Here is a 22,693-nt window from a genome sequence, read left to right as displayed (position 1 = left end):
GTATTTTTTCATTGGCAAGTGCAATTGGTAATCCTTTACATGTTAATCTTGCAACTCAGAATGGTACTAGACCTAACTATACTAAGGTGAAGGTTGAGGTTAATTTATTAGCTAAGTTTCCTCAACGAATTAAAATAGCAGAGGAGGAATGAGTCTGGGTCTGGGGAGTTTAAATAGATCAAGATTAAATATGACTACATGCCTAAATATTGTAAGCCTTGCAAGAAGAAAGGACACAATGAGCTTGATTGTTGGATAACTCATCAAGAATTACACAAAAAAATTGATGAAGGAGGTGATAATGGTAATAAAGGAAAAGAATTGGTAGGTACTGCAACTAACACTACAAAGGTGTTAACCATTGGGAAGGTGTTGGGAAAACCTATCTCTAATCTGCCAAGGCAAGAGTAGATGCAAAGGAGAAAGAATAAATATCAAAGAGATAAGAGTAGTCACATAATTAATTCTGTGAAGGAGAATGAAGATGGTAAATTGAAAGGAAAGATCATTGAAGATGTAGTAGAACCTAAGAACAAATTTGATGCTCTAGAAGTTGAAGAAATTGAGCAATCAACGTTGATGATTACTGGTGGCAAATGAGAGGGTAATGTCAAAGCTCAGCAAAAGAAGCAACATAGCATTAAAGCAAAGAAGGTTCAAGAGAAGGAGCAGTTGAGGAATATTGAAAATCCCAGCTCCAATCCTAAGGATGCTGGTATTACAGTAGCAGCTAAGGAAAGAATTACTAATCCTAGTAATACAAGGAGTAGGGTGGAGAAAAGCAAGGAACATGGAAAGAAAAATCCTATAGGTGCAAGGAGCCCTAATTCTAGTGGTACTGGGATTGATGATGCAACTATAATGGAGAGAACTGTTGACTGGGCACAAAGAAGGTTTGGTACTCCTAAGGAGGTGCTTAATGTTACTCTAAATCATTCATGTCAGGAGGTGCCTTCACAGACTTTTGTAGAATCACCTAAGTCAACTGGAGCAACTAGAGATGATAGATCACTATAGAGTGCTAAAGTACAAGATATAAAAGATAATTCTGAGGCAAACAATAGTCCAGCAATCGAGGATCATAAGGGCAACACACAGGAGGAACAAGCAGACAAAGTTAACACCGGGGCTACAGTAAACCCTAGTTTGCAAAAAACTAGGGTTGAGAGTATAGAAGCAGTTAATGTGCGGCAGCTTGAACAACCAATTAGAGGTCCTAAAGGAACACTAGAACAATCTAGAATCACTGGTGGATTAGTTGTGGAGTCATCTGGGAAGAAGAACTTCAATGGAACAGTAAACCCTAGAGGAACTGTCCAGTTTTGTGACAATTCTAGAGGTGATCAGGTGGAGATTTTGGGGAATGAATAGGTTGAGAATGTTGATGTGGAGGTCTTAAAGAATACAGTAAAGACAAACCAACAAACAGCTACTGGCAAGACTTCTGAAATTAATGGAACAGTAATTTCTGGGCAGGTTGCTACAGTAAAACCTAGTCTGGGTTCGGTGTATAAGCTTCAATTTAGAGTAATACAGGAGTCACTGGCTGATCAAGTGCAGAATTCAGAGGCCTTGAAGTATATATAAGCACGGTGCAAGAGCAAGTTGAGCAAGCTATTATCCATAGGAGCTCAGATGCAATTGAGTTAGTACCAATGGCATGTGCTTCAGGTACTGGACTCCCTATGCAAATTCAGATCAATGTTCCATTGAAATCTCCCAATAAGGTGTTACATGATATTATTACACACAATGGTCTACCTATGGATATTCACAATGCACTAGTAGAGCAACAACAATTTGAAGATGAGGCTGATGATGAGTTTACTGCTGGAAATTTTAAAGTTGTGGCTAGGGAAGGTGATTTGTCACCTAGAACTTCTGCAAATAGTGGGAAAAAGGGGAAGAAGCAAGCACAAAATAAAGAACATCTGCAACCTACAAGAATTTTTCCCAAGAGGGCAGCCTCAATGACCAAATGATGATCAAGACACTAATGTGGAATATAAGGTTTGTTAATACTCAGTAGGCCTTTCCAAGGGTGATCAACATGCAAAGGGAAAATGGTTATTTTATTGTAGCACTAATGGAACCTTTTCAAAACTCTAGACACATTCAGAGGTACAGGAGAAGGCTAGGAATGGAAGCTGCAATCTTAAACATCAATGGTAAAATATGGTTGTTCTTTGATATTATGGTGTAATAGGAACTGTTAATGGATACTGAGCAATAGATGACTATCAAGGTGTATCATCAAAATATTGGTAAGCATATTATGATGACCTTTGTGTATGCCAAATGTTCTGCATTTGAAAGACTGGAATTGTGGGACAACTTGTACTACTTAGCTAGAGATATGGAACTTCCTTGGCTAGTTGGTGGTGATTTTAATGTTGTACTTAATGAAGATGAGAAGGTAGGTGGTTTGCCTGTATATCCACCTGAGTATGAGGACTTTGCATTTTGTGTTAACTTTAGTGGATTGTTTGATCTTGGATACAAAGGAAGTCTTTTTACTTGATGGAATGGTAGACCAAATGCTGAATACATATTCAAGAGGCTACACAGGATCTTTGTAAACTTGCCTTTTCAGAATCTGTTTTCTACCATGGAGGTTGAGCATCTTGTGAGGACTGGCTCTGATCATGCTCCATTATTATTGAGTTGTGGAGAGGAAGCAACATAGTTTGTGAAGCCATTCAAGTTCCTCAACTTCTGGACCAAACATGAAACATTTAGGAGGTTGTAAGGCAGAATTAGGTAGCTGATTTTGTTGGTAATCCTTTCCTTATGTTCAAGCAGAAATTGAAAAGAGTGAAGATTGCACTATCTCAATGGATTAAGGTAGGCAATGGGGATATCTTCCAATAATTGGCTATTAGGGAAGATATAGTGAGAGTGAAGGAAATGTTGTTTGAGGAGGAACAAACTATTGAGAATAGAATAGTACTTCAAAAAGCTCAAGCTGAGCTTAAGAAGTATCTGAGTATTGAAGAACAATATTGGAAGCAAAAAGCAGACATGGAATGGTTTGCAGAAGGTAACAGATACTAGATTTTTCCACAACCATATCAATGGTAAAAGGCAAAAGCTGCAATTAAAGAGAATTCAGAATGGAGATGGGGTATGGGTTGAGTCTCAAGATCTTATGGCTAAGGCTACAGTAGATTTCTTCCAGAAGAAGTTCACACAAGAATATGATCCTACAAACTTTGAACTTCTCAACAATGTTCCTGCAATGGTATCTACTGAGCAAAACCTGAAGCTTTGTAGATTTCCTACTAGAGAAGAGGTCAAGGGGGCAGTGTTTGCATTAAGTGGTGAGAGTGCTAGTGGGCCTAATGGCTTCTCTGGCATTTTCTTTTAGGAATGCTGGGACATAGTAGGTAATGACATATATAACATGTTTCAGGTGTTCTATGAAGGAGGTTCTTTGCCAAAACCTATAACACACACAAACCTTGTACTTCTGCATAAAAAACCAATGGTCCAGACATTCTCTGATTTAAGACCAATAAGTTTGAGTAATTTTGTAAACAAGGTGTTCTCTAGGGTGGTGCATGATAGGTTAGAGAAGATACCGCCATCATTGATAACTTCCAATCAATCAGGTTTTGTCAAAGGGAGAAGTATCTTTGAGAACATTTTGCTAACACAGGAGATAGTCAGTGATATAAGATTGAGAAGTAAGCCTGCCAATCTGGTGATCAAGCTTGATATGGCAAAGGCCTATGACATAGTGTCTTGGAAGTATTTGATGTATGTGTTGAGAAGAATGAGGTTTGCTGAGAGCTTCGTCAACATGGTCTGGAATCTCATTGCTAATAACTGGTATTCAGTGTTCATTAATGGCCAAGCTTCAGGTTTCTCTCACTCAACTAGAGGAGTTAAGCAAGGAGATCCTTTGTCACAAGCATTGTTCATTCTATCAGCTGAGGTGCTGTCTAGATCTTTGAATAAACTATTTGAAGATAAGAAGTTTAAGGGATTTGGCATGCCTAAGTGGACTAATCCATTGAATCACTTAGCCTATGATGATGATACTATAATCTTTGCATCTGCTAATCCATATTCTTTAAAGAAGATTGTTAAGGTTTGTCCAAGTATGAGCACACATCTGGCCATATAATTAACAAGGCAAAGAGTTCATTCTATATGCACTCTAATGTTGCTGGAGCTTTGTTCAATTTTGTGGGGGAAATCACTGGATTCTCAAAGGGTGAATTTCCATTCACTTACCTTGGTTGCCTAGTATTTTATACGAGGAGGATAAAAGGCTACTACAATGATCTTATAAAGAAGGTGAATCCACCTGACAACATCCTTGAACATCTACACAAGACATTTGCTAGATTTTTCTGGAGTAACAAGGAAGAAGGAAAAAGTAGGCATTGGACTAAATGGCAAAACCTATGTCTACCTAAAGTGGAAGGTGGAGTAGGGTTTAGATCTCTGTTTGATGTCTCTAAAGCCTTGTTTGCTAAGTTGTGGTGAAAGTTTAGGATATTAAAATCTCTATGGTCTAACTTTATGTGGAACAAATACTACAAGAATGAGCTGCCTACAGTGGTTCAATTCAGAGAATGATCACATATATGGAGGAAGATGCTATAGGCAAGAGAAGAAGTGGAACATGAGATTCTATGGGAAATGAATAGGGGATCTACTAATGTATGGCATGAAAACTGGACTGGATAGGAGCATTGTATCATGCTATACCTCCAGATTTTCCAATCAATGAAGAACTTCAAGAAGTAGCTGATTTGATAGATGAAGATGACTGGAATGAACAACAACTGGAGAAATCTTTTCCAGCTGATATTGCTGAGCATATTAGACATAAGGTACATTTTGACAACAATGATGATTTCTGGGATACTCCAAGATGGATGCTTACTTCTTCAGGTAAATTTTCAGTTAGCAATGCATGGAAAATACTGAGACATAGGGCACCTACAAATCTGGAATACAAGAAGATGTAGACTAAAGGTCTACCTTTTAAAATTTCATTCTTTTTATGGAGATTATGGAAGGGAAAAATACCAATAGATGATTGTCGCACCCCATTTTCTCGGTCCTCTGATCTCCAATGAGTAGGATACTCGCGCAAGGTTTCTAGCTTCTTCTTGAGGTTTTGAATATAGAAAATATCTGGCGCATTCTTTGTATTGAACCTGAATCTGTCCATGAAATCTGATGCCATGCTCATCCAATTCGCCCACTTCATCGGATTTTAACTGATATACCAAGATAAGGCGTCTCCTGTAAGACTTCTCATGAATAGTTTCATGCGGATTTGCTCGTTCTTACCCACTCCTACAAGCTTGTCGTAGTAGGTTCTCAAATGCACCTTTGGATCACCACTACGATCAAACAACTCAAACTTGGGAGGTTTGTAACCTTCCAGCAGTTCTACATCTGGCTGGATACATAAATATTCATAGTTTAAACCTTCAACACCCTTCCCCCTTCAACACCCTGGACTCTCCCTGTCAGTTTCTTGAGTTCTTCTGCCATGTTTCAAATGAGTAAATCCTTCTCGGTCGGCTTAGGTATGTATAGGGTTTGTTGCGGGGTATGGGGTAAGGTTTCCACGTATATTAGGTTGCCTTAATAAGTTCCTGGAACTTGGGTATATGGGCAATCATTGATTGCGGTTAAAGGGGGATCGGGGGTAGGTTGTGGTGCGTTTTGAGAAGTGTGATAAGTGGTGGTTTGCGGATATTAGGTCAAGTGATGGTGGTGTTATTGAGGGGTTTGCATTGGTGGTGGGTTAAGCGACATGCTCGATAAATACCGCTTTAGTTCCTCTAAGGCCTGCTGGCATTCCGGAGTCCATGCAAAATTGCTCTTCTGCTTAAGCATCGAGAAGAATCGGTGGCTCCTATCTGAGGATATCGAAATGAATCATCCTAGGGCGGCTATCCGCCCCGTCAGCCTTTACACGACCTTTATATTATCCACTATCGTGATATCATCGATAGCTTTGATTTTATCGGGATTGATCTCGATTCCCCATTTGGATACCATGAAACCAAGAAACTTGCCCGAGCCAACTCTGAATGCACACTTTTCGTGGTTGAGCTTCATATTGTACTTCCTTAATATATCGAAAGTTTTCTGCAAATGCTTTAAATTGTCCTCTGCTCGCAGGGACTTAATTGACATGTCATCAATATAAACTTCCATTGATTTTCCTATTTGTTCTTCGAACATTTGGTTTACTAGGCGTTGATAAGTTGCACCAATATTTTTTAGACCGAATGACATTACATTATAACAATAGGTACCGTACTTAGTGATAAACGAGGTCTTTTCTTGATCCTCCGGGTTCATTTGTATCTGGTTGTACCCGGAGTAGGCATCGAGAAAACTGAGAGTCTCGTGGCCGGTCGTGGCATCGATCATACGATCGATATTTGGCAAAGGAAAAGAATCCTTGGGGCATGCTTTATTCAGGTCTTTATAATCTATACACATTCTAAGTTTGTTTCCCTTCTTAGGGACTACTACTATGTTTGCTAACCATTCGTGACTTCCCGAATAGATCCTATTTTGAGAAGTTTGGTTACTTCGTCCTTGATGAAGGCATGTTTGACCTCGGACTGGGCCTTCTTTTTTGCTTTATCGGGCGAAATTTAGGGTCCAGGCTTAGTTTGTGAGTGGTAATTTCTGGTAGAATCCCTGTCATATCGAGACAGAACCAGGAAAAGCAATCCATGTTAGCTTTAAGGAAATGAATAAGTTTTTTCCTGAGCTCGGGGGTTAGCCCCGTGCCCAGGTATACCTTTCGTTCGGGTTGATGCTTGGCCAGTGTGATTTGTTCCAGCTCTTCGACCGTCGACTTGGTGGCGTCGGAGTCATCGGGAACTATAAAGGATCGAGGGATCCAATAGTCGTCATCTTCATCGATCCCTTGCTCCTGCAATTGGGTCGAGGCCGATATCTGTGGTTGCTATTTGGCCTCTTGTTTTCCCTTTGATCCCTTCGTTGATGAGAGTGCCGATACTAATATCACTTCATCGACTGAAAATATTTCCTTGGCGGAGGGTTGCTCCCCGTACACTGTTTTGACTCCCTCCGACGTCGGGAACTTCAGAACTTGGTGAAGGGTCGAGGGTACTGCCCTCATGTTATGGATCGAAGGCCTTCCGAGCAGAGAGTTATACTTCATGTCACTATCGATCACATGGAACTTTGTTTCTTGGATGGTCCCGGCCACGTTCATTGGCAAAGTAATTTCACCTTTGGTGATTTCGCTTGCCATGTTGAAGCCTTAAGTACTCGGGCTGCGGACACGATTTGATCTTGTAGGCCGAGCTGTTCTATGACCCTCAATCGAATAATGTTGGCCGAGCTACCTGGATCAATCAAAACACGTTTAACTTGACCTTTATTCATAAGTATAGATATTACCAGTGCGTCGTTGTGGGGTTGTAAGATCCCCTCTGCATCCTCGTCATTGAAAGATAAGGTCCCCTCCGGTACGTAGTCTCGAGTCCGCTTTTACCTCATGATCGACACCTTGTTGCGTTTGAATACGGGCCCCTGAGGAATATCGACCCCTCCAACAATCATGTGGATCACGTGCTGCGGCTCGAACCAAATGAAATAACAAAGGAAATATGAGCAGATTAACAGAGCATTGAGAACCTAGAGAAAAGAGTAATATATTGCTTTTTACTGCTTGAGACCCCATTTACAAATGATCAGACCCCCTTTATATAGTAGGGGAGTCCTACTGTTGATACAATTCTAAATACACTAAGGACTCTCATTATAGGCTAATTAATCGGCCTCTTCTTGATACGTGCCGTGATTTCCGCCGAGATTCTCTCCGTAATTGCAGCTGTAACGGCTTTTTTGTTTCTTGGCTCGATCTTGATCTTGGCCGATCTCGATCTTGATCAGTCTCTGGGTCTCGAGCTCGACAATATATTCTTCGCACCATGGCTCGATATTACAATGATGAACCTTGGACCACCATGTTCCAATCTCGATTAATCATATAAAGTGCAAAACTCGATTTTGACCGTATACAGAGACAACCTTGATTAATTAGTTATAGTCAATGATAATTTACCTTACTTCTTGAGAGAATATACGCTCGTTCGAAAGAAGTAAATTAAAGCACAAGACGTTATATCAAACTAAACTTAATAATTCATCGGATGATTTACTCTAGCGGCAGCATAATGAATAAAAAAGACAGTTGTTAAAAATAGATTGGATAACGAATTTTTTAAGGATAACTAATGAGTATATCTTCTATATTTGTAAAGACTCAAATTAGAGATTTTTCAAATTTGGGAGACTAGAATTCTTCCTAAAGTGATCATATTCAAGAAGCCATGAATAATATGGATATCCATATTATTCGTCGGTTAACCCATTTTCTATCCATATTAAATATGGGTAAGGTCAGATAATTTATCCGTTTTTATATTATTCATTTTTTATCCGCCCATATCCGTTCGGGCCCGCCCTTTTGGCCACCCCTAGTTTGCTCTAATGCATCAAGGCTTTATATGCCACGTAATCGAAGCATACGACTTACAAATAGATGTGAGACCAATGACACCTATAGCTCATGCATCATGCTTATCGGGTTGGAAGATATTTGCTTTTAAACTCCAAATCTCTTTTATGTTTTGTTTTTTCATATATTGAAAATAATCCTCCTTAAACTTTAGATAATTCGATCCTATTAATTAAGCTCTATCATTCGGAAAGGAATATCGGAAGGATATAACTTCTTTTGAAGATAACTTAACAACAACAACAACATATCCAGTGCGGTTCAATAAGTAGAGTTCGGAGACGGTTCAATAAGTAGAGTTCGGAGAGAATAGTATATACACAGATTTTACCCTACCTTGTGAAGGTAAAGAGGCTGTTTCCGATCGACCCTCGAATCAAGAATTTTTTAAGATAACTTGCATATTATATTTGTTAGACTTGCTACTCGTAACTAGCAACCTGTCATTCCAATTGCAAGACAAATTAAAGAAAAAATTACGAATAACTCAAATAATAGATATATACTAAAATTTATTATATGATTTAAAACCTTTTTTAACGAGTATTAATCATAACCTTCGATTAGTTCATCAAAGTTGCCTTTTACTTTTGTAGTAGTCTAGAATTTTTTATAAAATGACATTTTAATAACTTCATCATGTTTGTTTAATTATATCATTTTTGTTGATTTTGACGAGTATGTTTTGCAACTATTTCATCAAAAAATCACATGAATTATTCAGTCTTATTGATACTAATAATAAATCATATTATTACATATCAAATATGCTATAATATCCAGTATATATATATATATATAAAATAAAGAAATAAAAATTTTAAGTTACAAAAAATGCAACGGTAATGGAGTTTTACTCAACTCAATAGCCAAAAGGGGGGGAAATGGAGAAGAAAAAAAGTGGGCAAAGTATTTTGTTGATTTCTTTTTAGTCACTATTTGGATTTGTTTTCGGGATTAAAAATCACTAAAGATTAGAACACACTGAACATCAGCTGATATTGTTAATTATATTTTGATAAAGAAAAAAAATATCATATCAGCTGTGGAAAAATTTAGAGCGGGGCCAAAATGCAATTTGGGCTAAACTGGGAAGGAGGCTGTAAAAGAAGAATGCAATCCCTTGGGGCAAAAGTGAAACTTTTTCTCTAATGATTTAATCCTATTGTATCCAAAAACAAAAAGGAAACTAATCCTACTGTTAAAAAAAAAAAGAAGAAGATAAATTTAATCCTATTATATTTACCCTTGCCAATTTGCTAGTAAAATTTCTGGGTTTTGTATTTCTCTTTGGAATTGGATCTTGTCAGTTCTTCAAATAAAAGGAGAAATAAAAAAAAAACATGCTTTATTAAAACATTCCACTGCTTCGACCTCGCTTGCCGCTGATCGCCGATTCTCTCTACTCCAATTCCACTTTTATTCCGTCGGAGTCACCGGCGAGATCTATCATCAGGTCATTTATCTTAATTCAAATCGATGACTTCTATTCCGATTTCTCATTGATTGTGCGATTAGGAACTGTTGTTTCGTTACAAATACTGGGCCTTTTTTGAATCAAGGAATTTGATTTTGCTTGAATTTTGATCTTCTGAGATCAGATGCTAAATTCTATTGTTGAGTGATATAGTTTTATTTATGTGTTGAGTTAAATTACGTATGGATTTTTGCTACTTGTTAGAATTAATGGTGTTAATGTTACGCTGATTCGAATAAAGGATATGAGCATCAGCCTCAGAGTTGAATGTTGCTCTAGATTGTATTATTGTTTTTGATAAAGAAAGAATGTTTAACTAATAAACTATTGTTTACAGTTACTGTTCTTATTTAACTGTTTTGTCATCTATTATGGTGGAATGTAGATTACTGGCACAGTATTAATGCTGGGGTTAAAGGAAGATATCAGGATAGAGGCAAAACCTGCAAAACCTGTTCTAATTTGGCTTACATTAAGTGTTCCTCCACGAGATTTAGCTACTAGAGACTTCTTATAGAAAAGAAAAACAAAAAAGAATTTAGCTACTAGAAACAGATTCTCTGCGCAGTAGGCAACTAAAGGAAATGCAACTGATATTTCCCTTTGCCCCGTCCTTCTTTCTCCAAACTATTCCTTATCTGCTGTCAAACTCGTTGGGCTGCTCATTGACAAAATGATAAAAGCTTCCGGTTAAGTATATCTACTTAGACAGAGCTGTTTTTCTTCTCCTTTGTCCTTATCTTTCTTTTTTGCCTTTTTTCCCCTTTTGCATTCTTGCATTGTACTTTAACTCTGCAAATATTTTGCTTTCCTACTATTTTCGGCTGATGTATAAGTCTTGCATTGCCTTTTTTCTGCTAATATAATAATGACATGCCTTTTTGTTTGTTTTGGTTGTAAAACATCAGGAAGCGGTCCTTTGTGACCATGGGCCCCGAATATCCCAATCGACCAACCTTTCCCTCAAGGCCTGCTACTAGACCTTTTGGTGTTCCGCAGAGTGCAAATCCTTTTCAATCATCTGTTCCAGTAGTTGGATCTGATGCTTCTGCTTTTCGGCCTGCTCCCCCTACTTCTTCTCCAGCTATGTCATCTCCGCCTTCATCTGGCCCCATGGTTGGACCAGGGACCTCTACTTTTAGACCGATGCCGCCCGGTATGCCTAATGATGCAGGGAGGCCACCTCCAACATCAGCACCTCCATATGCGCCGACAGGCACTGGCCCTTTCCAGCGTTTCCCAGCACCGCAGTTCCCTTCTACAGCTCAGGTACCACCTCCACGCACTTCAGTGCCGGGGCAGCCTGTTTTAGCACCCCCAGTTAGACCTGTTTCTGGTCCTTTCTCAATACCTCCTATTGCCCATCATCCACAAATCCAACCTCCTCCAGTTCCGATGGGATCTCCCCCTCTAGGTGCAAGTACACTGCAGCCTAGACCAAATGTTCATCAGGCATCCATACCATCCCAGTTTTCTGCTGCCAGAGCAACCATGCAGCCGTCTTCTCCTCCAGCTAGTTCAGTTTATCCTGCTGCTAGACCTGGCTTTCAATCTTCTTTTCCTGGGTATATAAGTCAGCAGCCTTCAGGGTTTACACAGGCTCCACCTAGACAATCAGTATCATATCCTTCTCAGCCAGGCGGCTATGTCCCACCAGTGCCAGCAGCTTCTACCCCATATCTTGCTCAACAAGGAGGGTATGCAGCACCACCACCTCTAACATCTCAACATCCAGGATCTACGCCTCCTATGTCAGCTATGCAGGGTTTGGTGGAAGACTTCAGTTCCTTTTCTATTGGGTCTGTTCCAGGATCATTTGATTCCGGCCTTGATTCTAAAGTTTTACCGAGACCAATTGAAGATGACCCTGAGCAGAACGTTTTGTCTGATATGTATCCCATGAACTGTAGTTCTAGATTTTTGAGGCTGACAACTAGTGGCATTCCGAATTCTCAGTCTTTGGCTTCAAGGTGGCACTTATCTCTTGGAGCAGTTGTTTGTCCTCTCGCCGAGGCGCCTGATGGGGTTTGTATTTATAACATAGTAGTCTTTTATATTCTTGGTTGTTACAGTTTTTAGGGCTTCATATGAATCTCACTTGCTCTACGTGCAAAATATACGTCATGCAGGAGGAAGTTCCTGTAGTTAATTTTGCCCCAACTGGTATCATCCGCTGTAGAAGGTGTCGCACTTATGTAAATCCTTATGTGACTTTTACTGACAGTGGAAGAAAGTGGAGATGTAACATATGTGCTTTGCTTAATGAAGGTAAGTAATGTTGCTTCATTTCTTGAGTTTTTAACCAGTTTATTGTCGGAGCTCTCCTTTTTGATTTTAGTGTACTTAAAAGTTTCAGTAATATGTAGCTGGAATAGTTGAATTCCTCCTTGAATATTCTGTTGCATTTCTGATTAGAAGTTTTGTTACTTCCTAATATGTGGGTAGGATGGGAGGGAGGTGGGTTAATGTTCACGAAGCTGTCATTGCTTCCTATTGTAATTGCTTCCTAACAAGTAACGTACTTACAACTTACAAGAGCACATGCGTCCCGATCTTATAAACAACCTTAACCTTGATTAACTAATTGGTAGAAGGTTAGATGATTAATGAGAAATGCTTTAATAAATTGACCCCACTTTACTTTAAACCTAAACTGTACTATCTTACTAATGAATAAAAACTTCTATGTAGACCTTTCTTTCTGCTCATTGCATCTTTATCAGTCTATCTTCTACTCGTCACTCACCTTTCATTCAAATTGCTGCTAAGAGAATTTTGATACTCCTCCATGCCCTCTTTTGTTGTGACTGCTGAAGAGCTATCCTGGTTTTAATGTGCCTAATATGGTATTGTTTTCATTGCCGTATATGCACAAGTTAGCATCCAATGTTAGGGGCCTCAGGGCCTCCCAGCTATGTTTTTCTGCTTTTTGTCATTCTTAAATAATCTTGCGGATTCTCATTGCTACCATTGCATATTGAGGATGTAGAATGTTGTGTCCTCTTTTGAAGTGCATGGGCTCATTTATCCTCTTTATGTCTAGTTCCTGGTGAATATTTCGCCCATTTGGATGCCAGTGGCAGAAGAGTCGATTTGGATCAAAGGCCCGAACTTACCAAAGGTAGCGTGGACTTTATTGCTCCGGCTGAGTACATGGTCAGGCCTCCGATGCCACCCCTGTACTTTTTTCTCATCGATGTATCTGTGACTGCTGTGAGAAGTGGAATGCTTGAGGTAAGAACTTCTGTTCTTTTAGTTATTGAGCTTTCCAGTCTGAATCTAACTGCAGCATAGGACAAAGCATTTCAAAATTTGTTCAATTATGGCCAGTATACATACAAGTTGCCTAACTAGGAGATGATTCTGTATTTGTCCATTATCATGTGGTTTGTTGATGCAACTCTTGCTGTTACCACCTTATGTTAGAATGCTTTTGGGAAAGCAGTCGCATAGATAAGCCTGAATGTGTATATATATGAGCATGAGGGTCTCCGTTCATTTGGTGTTAATTCGATATTCCTTTTAGAATCACTTGCCTGCCTTGTTAGACTTCTATTTGTGTTGCCTACTGGAGCAATTTTTTGTAGAATAATCTGTTAAATTGCAAGTATATCTGGTAGGCCCTTTATAATTGGTTTATACATCTATGACAGGTTTTAGCACAAACAATCAAGAACTGTTTGGACAGCTTGCCTGGATATCCCAGAACACAGATCGGGTTTATAACTTATGACAGTACAGTACACTTTTACAACATGAAGGCAAGTCAGCTGAGTAATAATTAATCTTATCACATAATATCAATATCCATTTACTGTTAAATAACTAGATTCTTTTCATCTTGGACCAGTCGTCCTTCACTCAACCTCAAATGATGGTCATGTCAGATCTCGAAGATGTATTTGTGCCATTGCCAGATGATCTCCTTGTCAACTTGTCAGAATCAAGAACTGTGGTAGATGCATTTCTAGACAGCCTTCCTTCAATGTTTCAGGATAATGTAAATGTGGAGTCAGCTTTTGGTCCAGCTCTTAAAGCAGCCTTCATGGTTATGGTGCGCGAACTTTCTATGCTGTTCACATGATTTTATGACTTTCAAGTTCTTGGTATCACAGAAGTTTTTCCTTTCCATTATGTAAAATCTCCTTTTTTCCTTCTGTTGATTCACACTAACTAATATCGTCTCTCTGCTTCCAGAGCCAACTTGGCGGTAAATTGCTGATCTTTCAAAGCAGTCTTCCATCACTTGGTGTTGGCCGCTTAAGACTGCGAGGAGATGATATTCGTGTTTATGGAACTGATAAAGAGCATACATTGAGAGTACCTGAAGATCCTTTCTATAAACAGATGGCTGCTGATTTCACCAAGTATCAGATAGCAGTCAATATATATGCTTTCAGTGACAAATATACTGACATAGCTACATTAGGTAATTGAACTTTCACAATAGAGGACATCTGCTCTACAAATTAAACTGTGTTTCATTTTAAGCTGAAATACTGTTTCATTTTTAACTTTTCCTTTTGATGAGTCAAAATTTTCATTACTAGCACCAAGTCGCTGTCAAAAGTTAGTACAGATTGTTTGTTTGTCTCAAGCGAAGTTGTCTACTGGCATCTAATCAAGTTGCCAATTGTCAATAGAACACGGATTTGGTTCCACCTTTTGTCAATAGTAGTTTAAGGCTTAATACACTTTTGTTCCACCTTTTGTAACTATGGATGATTGCACTACCTTTGGTGCAGTTAATATATATACAACAAATGTTACCTTCTCAAAAAAAAAAAAAAAAAAAAAAAGAACACGGTATTCTCTCTTTACAACAAATTAAGAAGTGAAATATGAAGCATCTTTTGATGCCTTTTACATCATTGAAGCACTCTTTCTTCCTTTAATTCCATAAGCACCAAAAGTGAGATAGTGGTGATGTTCCAGGCTATCTATCTCCCTACTGTTGATCCTTTATAATACGTAGCTCGTGTTTTGATTTATTATAAAGCTTTGGGTCCCCAATTGTGTAGTCAAACTGCGAGCAACGACAGATGATTAGTGTCCTTTCTGATTCCTTTCACTTGCAACACCAACTCACAAATACTCCCCCCCACCCCCCAACCCCCCCCTGAAGTTGTCCATTGATGAATACTTAGGTTTACGCCAGCATTTTCTTTTTCTGTATGCCCAAAATTCTAACACTGGATCCTTATGAGCTCTTTTACTTTATCAAACGTAATCTTGTTTCCATAAAGGGGCCTTGAGCATAAGGCAATCAGGGAAGGCCGACTTAGTGACTACTGCGAGGAACTTTGATGTTCTTTCAGTTTGAAGTTCACTAGAAGTATAAGCAAAACCAGAATCGTGAAACCTTCTGTATCCTCCGTGTCGCTATAGTCAAGGTTGTTCAATTTTTTTTATTATAAGCTACACACAAAGGGAGTTCGTTATTTTGGTTACCACAGTTGGTAATGTCTTGGTACGTAGGCCTCATGAAATATTGGTGTATAATTTTCTTTAATCATGTTGTAGGGACGCTTGCGAAGTATACAGGTGGTCAGGTATACTACTATCCAAGTTTTCAAGCTTCCGTTCACAAAGATAGATTTCATCACGAGTTAACCCGAGATCTTACAAGGGAGACTGCTTGGGAGTCTGTCATGCGTATAAGATGTGGAAAAGGTAATCTTGCTATACTACTCTAACCTAGAAGCTGGATTCCTCTTCCACGTGAAATAAAGGGCGAGCTTGTGGAGTGTATGTTGGTAATGGTCATTAAGGTGTTTTTTTATGGTGCTTTCAGGTGTCCGTTTTACAACTTATCATGGGAACTTCATGCTGAGATCCACTGATCTAATAGCACTTCCTGCTGTCGACTGTGATAAAGCATATGCAATGCAGTTATCCCTTGAAGAAACACTACTCACTTCCCAGACAGTATTTTTCCAAATTGCTTTACTGTATCCTTTAGCATGAAATGCTGTTTTGGTCTCGATTCACTTCATGTATTTTTCTTGAGTACTCCTGCACCAGTCTTTAAAAAGAAGGCTAAGGCGACGTCTATTCTAGGATCAAAACTCCCCCCTTAATATTTTAGAGAAGCATTAGTTTCCTACCTTTTATATATCTTTTAGGTAATGAGGGAATTTTCCCGTGACGAATGAGGAATTCTACTTGACTTGGTTTCCTGGAACACTTTCTTAACAATTAAAAGATACACATCATCTTCTGGAGAAAGGCGCATTAGGGTACACACAGCAGCAGCACCTGTCGTTTCAGATTTAGGAGAAATGTATCGCCTGGCTGATACTGGTGCCATCATTTCTCTTTTTACCAGGCTTGGTAAATTTTGCAATACTTTTCCTGTACTTGGTCCTTTGACTTTGATACCTTCGCCTTTAGTATTTTTAGGTCTCTCACGCTCAAGTTCTTATCTTTCAGCAATTGAGAAAACTCTGACCTCTAAATTGGAAGAGGCTCGAAATTCTGTTCAACTCAGGATTGGGAAAGCTCTTAGAGAATATCGAAATCTCCATGCTGTGCAGCACCGTGTGGCTGGAAAGATGATATATCCAGAATCTTTGAAGTACTTGCCATTATATGGATTAGCTTTATGCAAATCAACAGCCCTCCATGGTGGATATGCTGATGCTCAGCTTGATGAACGATGTGCTGCTGGATATACCATGATGGCTTTGCCCGTTAAAAAATTGTTGAAGCTTCTGTATCCTAAGTTGATCCGTATAGATGAATATCTTCTAAGAGTATGCATCTGACAACCCTTCCACATTGTTGCTCATTATGCTTTAAAGGTTCTAAAACCTAATAATTTTCTATTTCTAGAAACCATCTTCACCTGAGGAGTCTAAAGACATCTTGAAAGGGATTCCACTTACAAAAGAGAGCTTAGATCCCCAGGGTCTCTATCTCTACGATGATGGTTTCCGGTTTATCATCTGGTTTGGTAGAATGCTTTCTCCTGATATGATCAAGCACTTGCTCGGAGAACACTTTGCTGCTGACTACTCTAAGGTAAGCTTTTTAGACCACCACATCTTCAGCACAACCATATTAAATAGGCTCCATTTGGTGCTGAGTGGACCAAAAAGTGGGCCATATGAAACTTGAATGTGCACTTTTACTACCAACTACTTCGGTACTTATTTTGGTTTGGTTTAACTGGTAAAATCTGAGTAGACTTTTGACAATGGATAATAGGATGTAGGAAGCCAAAAGCAATGTTCTCATTTTATTTTTCAAAGTGGTTCCATGGTGCAGCACCCAAGGGTGTGGCCTAGTGGTCAATGAAGTGGGTGAGAACCATGAGGTCTCAGGTTCAAATCCCAGCGGAGACAAATACTAGGTGATTTCTTCCCATCTATCCAAGCCTTGGTGGATAGAGTTACCTGGTACCTGTTGCTGGTGGGAGGTGGCAGGTATCTCGTGGAATTAGTCGAGGTGCGCGCAAGCTGGCCCGGACACCACGGTTATCAAAAAAAAGTGGTTCCATGGTGCACATGTCGAAAGTGTCACCATGTATAGATGTTGCTGATTAAAAGGATATAAAATCTCCATTCAACTTCACCTATACCATCTTTTTTAATTGAACAAGCCTCTTTTTTTAATTTTACATGGATCATAAGTTATTTGTTTCTTTATTGTTTATAGTCTTCTGTTTACTCTATGCAACTAATTTCTGTAGCATCATCCCTCTGGCATTTGTATTTAGGGTTAGTTCCTTTAATCAACACTGACCTTTAGGTAAGTGCTGGAAGCTACTGCTGGAGCCCTCCCCCCTTATGTAGAAAGATCACACAATCCTTTATTGGTCCCCACTAGGTTATAGATGAGTGTCTCCATTCCTTTTTGCTTATACTTTGTCATTTTTCTCCTATTCTACTCCTGCCTTCTTCTGAATTTTGTCTTCTTTATTGTAGCTCTACCCCTGTTGTTACTCTCACTGATTTATTGACATTTTCCTTATTACCGCGTCATCCAAAACTGTGGAATCCATAACATTTGCCTAATTCTTGCTCTCCTTTTAGCCTGCATGTAAACAGAATTGCTAAAACGCGATTGTTTCTGGTTTAGACCACTATATATTTGCTTTTCCTTGGATCATCTAGTGGTGTGTTGGTGTGTTCAGCTCTAGATGTTATCATCTTAACTTTATTCACTCCTATGACCAATTGAGCAGAGTACTGGAGGGGACTTTGCAACTCGGGGTTAATATTGTGTGCCTTGTCTACTAGATTATCAGAATTGTTCATGCTTAAGACAGTCTTTTGACATATTTTGGGATTTCTCTTTTATTTTTGTTCCTAGATAGTAGATATGGATGAGTTGTACTTCAGAAGTACTTTAGTTGGTCTGCACGTCCTGGTTTGTGGTTAGTCTCAGAACAGGATTTCTTTCCCTTTGTGCAAGTGTATAATGAAGGCCCAAAGGTTCAAACCTCCCATATGAGTTCCTTTCCCGGAAGGTGTAGAAACTTCCCGTATATTTGCTTTTCTGAGCATACAGTAGGTCAGCAGCACTAGTTAGCATGTGGCTAGGTTTGCAATGGAGGAGGAGCTTCATTCATAACATCATATTCTCTGGTGAAGGCACATACTCCTTCAATATCTTAAGTGCTCAGATCTGTCACTTCCCTGAAATGCTGAGATCCAAGTAGTTGGAATGGAGAGCCAAGTCAATGACGATATATTGTCCAAAAAATAGCAAGTGCACCCAATTTATGGTTCTTTAGCATCTACACTTTATTGACAGTGTAGTATGTCACTTAAAGAAGCACGTGGAAGATAAGAAATTTAGACCCACATAATGATTTTGGCATTTATGAAGAGATAACTACTGCTCTTTTGTTGCCTTGCAAATTTAAATTTAGTGAGTCAAGAAGCAGCTTTTTCCTGGATCTTTGAAAGAGATCCCTTGATGGAGATAGGTCTTAAATCTTTGTTCGAGTAATTACATCTTCATTTTAGAATAAGTTTGTTTACAGGTGATATGATGTTCACTGGGAATTTATAATGAGTTTACTTATAGGGCATTCTTTGCTTATGAAAACCTTAAAAAAGGGTGCATGGTCCTCCCTTCTTCCGAATCTAAGTGCCCATTTTCTTTTCGCACAAATATTAAGTCATGAGTTGAAGTGTTATTCTTAATAAAAGTTGTGAAAAAGTTGGAGATAAGGTTGAGTTATTGAGGAATTTGAACTGTGCACCACTAGCCCTTTGGGATTTCTCTGTTATCAAAAAAACAAAGAAAGATCTGGTCTTCGGTCTACCATTACTCTTTTGATAATAAGGGTGGTTCCATTTCTTGCTTATCCCCCATCCCACCCCACCCCCACCCCACCCCCCAAAAAAAGAGGTATTTGATAGTGCAGGGAGTGACTTCACCTGTTTGGAGAGAGGACACACCTTGGCACAACCTGAGTTAAGACAGAGCTTGGGGCATTTAATTTGGAATAGAGGAACAATGTTTTGACTCAGCTGGTCTCTTTGCTGATTCAACCCTATGGCCTTCACTACAACAACTACACCCCAGTCCCAAACAAGTTAGGGTCGGCTACACGAATCCTCACATCTCTGTTTAAGCTCTCATGTCATTGTCGTACCAAATAAACCCTATGGCCTTCACTGCATTGATATTTGAATTCAACTCCCGCAAACTTTCTGCTTGTTTTGCAGTCTCTAATGTAGTTTCTTCTATTCTATTGAGAACCAGGTTTCACTTCAAGAGCTAGATAATGAAATGTCAAGAAAACTGATGGGCTTGCTTAAAAAGCAAAGGGAGAGCGACAGATCATATTATCAACTATGCCATCTTGTGAGGCAAGGTGAACAGCCTAGAGAAGGCTTCTTTTTGCTTGCACATCTAATTGAGGACCCAGTTGGTGGCTCTAATGGTTATCAGGATTGGATTCTGCAATTACACCGGCAAGTCCAGCATGCATAATTTAAGGTAATGACTAATGACAAGGATTTGCTGGTCTTTTTTCATTCATGGAATGGTTTAACGATGGGTGAATGTCGGTTTTGTGTGAACATAAATTAGCCAATCTATTTATAAACGCCATCCTGTCTCTCCCTTGAGGGAGTGGTAGACAGAGAGGTCAATAAGGGGATGAAAATTTGCCAGAGCATTCGTGTGTGAACTCTGCGAGTGATAATTTCAAGTATCTAAAAGAAAGTTGTGTCACTAATCATAAGCTAGTAACATGATTTCAGTAATACTTGGTCTATGTTTTAAATTTTTTGTTTTCCTTTATATTTCATGGGCTCAATTCAGGATTTGAATGGTTTTGGTACTAGTTTCCTGATTGTGAACAATATTGTCATTTGCCAAGGACAGTTTTAAAGGAGCTGCTTCATTTTTTATTTTCATTTTTCGATTTTAAATGGATCAAGTGTTGAATGTGAGTGGCTCCCAACTAAGTGAAGGTAATTTTCTTAGTGAAACAAATGTTTATGGCACATGCAGGCATATATTATCAGTTCTGACTAATCTCTTGGGAGTATCCATTAATGATCAAAAGAAAAAGAAAACCTCCTAGTCTCCTTTTTCTATGTCATGCATGGTTATGATGTTACTCGATTTCTTAAATCAGGAACCATTACTGTCATTTTTGTTTTTATTTTTTATTTTAAATGTTCCTATTATCTCTTCATATTTATATTTTTGTCGTGCATGTTAATCCATTGACTTCATCTTTTTGGTGGTTTCTAAGCTTTTTCTTTTCTGGTCCCTTTGTCGTTCCTTGTGTTATGGAAATTGTTTCATAACAAGAGTGGAGGGTGAATCTTTGTAATTGCATATCTGAATTCTGAAGGGAATTGAAAGCAGAATAACTTGAGGCTTCCTGGTGAAGAGACTGCCCCTATGGATTTCTCCACTCTGAACCTAAAATGACGAGTTTTAAGGTTGCTTGCTGATTGCACACTTCCTATTTTAGCAGGATTCCCAACTCTTCAAGCTTTTATGGTCTACCGAGTGCGGATTCCAGAAGAAGTTGGTCTTGTTGTCAGCCCCAACTATGGATGGTTCATCCAATGAGCAAAAGCTTCCATGGAAGAAATCTGCTGTTAGTGTTAATTGACACGATTGATTGCTGCGCTTACGCAATCTTACCGTGTAACATTAGTCGAAGAACTAATATTTTCTCTCCTCTCATGTGGGAATCATTTCATACAGCTGGACCAGTTGTGCATTAAGATGAGGGAGGGATATTAAGATTGTGCTCGTCCTTGTGTGCTAGCGCTGTCTCATTTGGTTGGGGTGAACAACATGAAAGGAATGCTAATTAACTAGTATTTACTTTCACATGTTGGTCTGGTTAGAGTGAGATGAGATTAAATATAATAATATTGCAGTTAATTAAATTATTTTTTGGATCTTGTTGTGGGGATAGGGTGTGCCTTTTCAGTGGGATTTATTCGGACTTTTTGTGGAGATCTTGTACATTGCATTTCTATGCAATAATCCAGTTTTTGCTGCCCATGATGAATTTTTTGTTGAGCTGAAATGTAATGCAGATGGTTATTATCTCTTTTTTCCTACGTTTTTCACCTTGGGATACATCTGTATCAATATTCAATAAGAAGGGTTTCATCTGATTACTTGTTTTATTTTATTGGTTTTTGGATTCTTGGTGCTGTAGATATACAATCTGAACCAAAGTAAATTCTGTTTGGTTCGGATTTCTCAGTTTGCTTATTCGGTTTTTGGTTTTTATCTTTGGCAAACCAGAAAGAGAATTTTATTATGCGTGAGATTATAACTACTGCTAGTACTCAACTAAATGTGCCTATGTAACACCTTTGTTATAGTTTCTTTGAAAATGAAGTGATTTTCACGCGTGTTGCCGTGACAAATGTAAAAGAAGTCTTTTTTCCTTTTCCGATCCATTTTCCGCCTTCAACTCCAATTGAAAAATACTCCAACCACTAGCTGCAATTCTGCAACCACAGCCACTGGAGCTGGATCTGGAAGAGCAATAATGAAGGAGAAGACGAACATGACAATGAAGCGAAGCTTTTGGAGATAGGCGGTAGCTTTTCAATTTTCAAGTGTCGGTTAAAGTATCATGAAGTACAACATAATAATATGTTTCTAGAAAATAAAAGCTTTTATCAAAACAAAGAAAAAGAACACGCAGCTTTTTATCTTAATTACCTGCCATAGAACATCCTAGGACAAAGGCCATGCAATTGTTCAGGTATTCTTGTGTTTTTAACAAGTATCCACCAAAGAGTTGATCCAACAAGAAACGTAATAAAAAAAACCAACATATTGCAATGTGGGTTGTATATATAATAAGATTATTCCGACTCTTCTTCTAATTTTTCTGTTTTCCAGTCTTTGTTTCCTTTGAGGTAGTTAGATACCTAGAGAGAACAACTTGAAGATAAAGAGGCTTCATGCTCATTGAACACTACTACTAAAAAACCCCGCAACTCTTAAAACATAACAAAGTGAACCTTATAATACTAGTCCCATCTCCCATTGACAAACATGTTAGCTTAATTAATATGGACCAATCTGAAAAAACATATAACAACTCTCCCTAAGACCAGAACTTTGGAATATTATCCAAATGAGAAATCTTCAAGTTCTGAAGAAGGTTGGAGAAATCAAGTGGACATTCCACTGAAAGACAAACCTGCTCAAGAGCATACAACATG

At 38.7% G+C, this 22,693-nt stretch overlaps 1 protein-coding gene across 4 annotated transcripts; it reads left to right on the top strand.

The window, feature by feature from the left end:
- Nucleotides 1-9,753: 9,753 nt before the first annotated feature.
- On the top strand, nt 9,754-21,637 carry LOC104098359 (protein transport protein SEC24 A-like). Of its 4 annotated transcripts, none has more exons than XM_070195326.1 (14): nt 9,754-9,995; nt 10,925-12,041; nt 12,146-12,284; nt 13,060-13,250; nt 13,670-13,777; nt 13,867-14,070; nt 14,214-14,445; nt 15,540-15,689; nt 15,811-15,967; nt 16,222-16,349; nt 16,449-16,771; nt 16,851-17,039; nt 19,737-19,973; nt 20,968-21,637. In XM_070195326.1, exons 2-13 carry the CDS (start codon nt 10,944-10,946, stop codon nt 19,965-19,967), a joined length of 3,150 nt encoding a protein of 1,049 aa, XP_070051427.1. In that variant the 5' UTR covers nt 9,754-9,995; nt 10,925-10,943; the 3' UTR covers nt 19,968-19,973; nt 20,968-21,637. The 4 variants fall into 4 exon arrangements, with proteins under 4 accessions (XP_070051427.1, XP_070051426.1, XP_070051425.1 ...); XM_070195325.1 differs by having other exon boundaries at nt 20,965-21,637; XM_070195324.1 differs by having other exon boundaries at nt 20,842-21,637.
- Nucleotides 21,638-22,693: the final 1,056 nt, after the last annotated feature.

This window comes from Nicotiana tomentosiformis, chromosome 2, assembly GCF_000390325.3.
Source record: "Nicotiana tomentosiformis chromosome 2, ASM39032v3, whole genome shotgun sequence".
Taxonomy (NCBI): domain Eukaryota; kingdom Viridiplantae; phylum Streptophyta; class Magnoliopsida; order Solanales; family Solanaceae; genus Nicotiana; species Nicotiana tomentosiformis.
The sequence above is the reverse complement of the archived record's forward strand: the minus strand, read 5'-3'. Positions and strand labels throughout refer to the sequence as shown.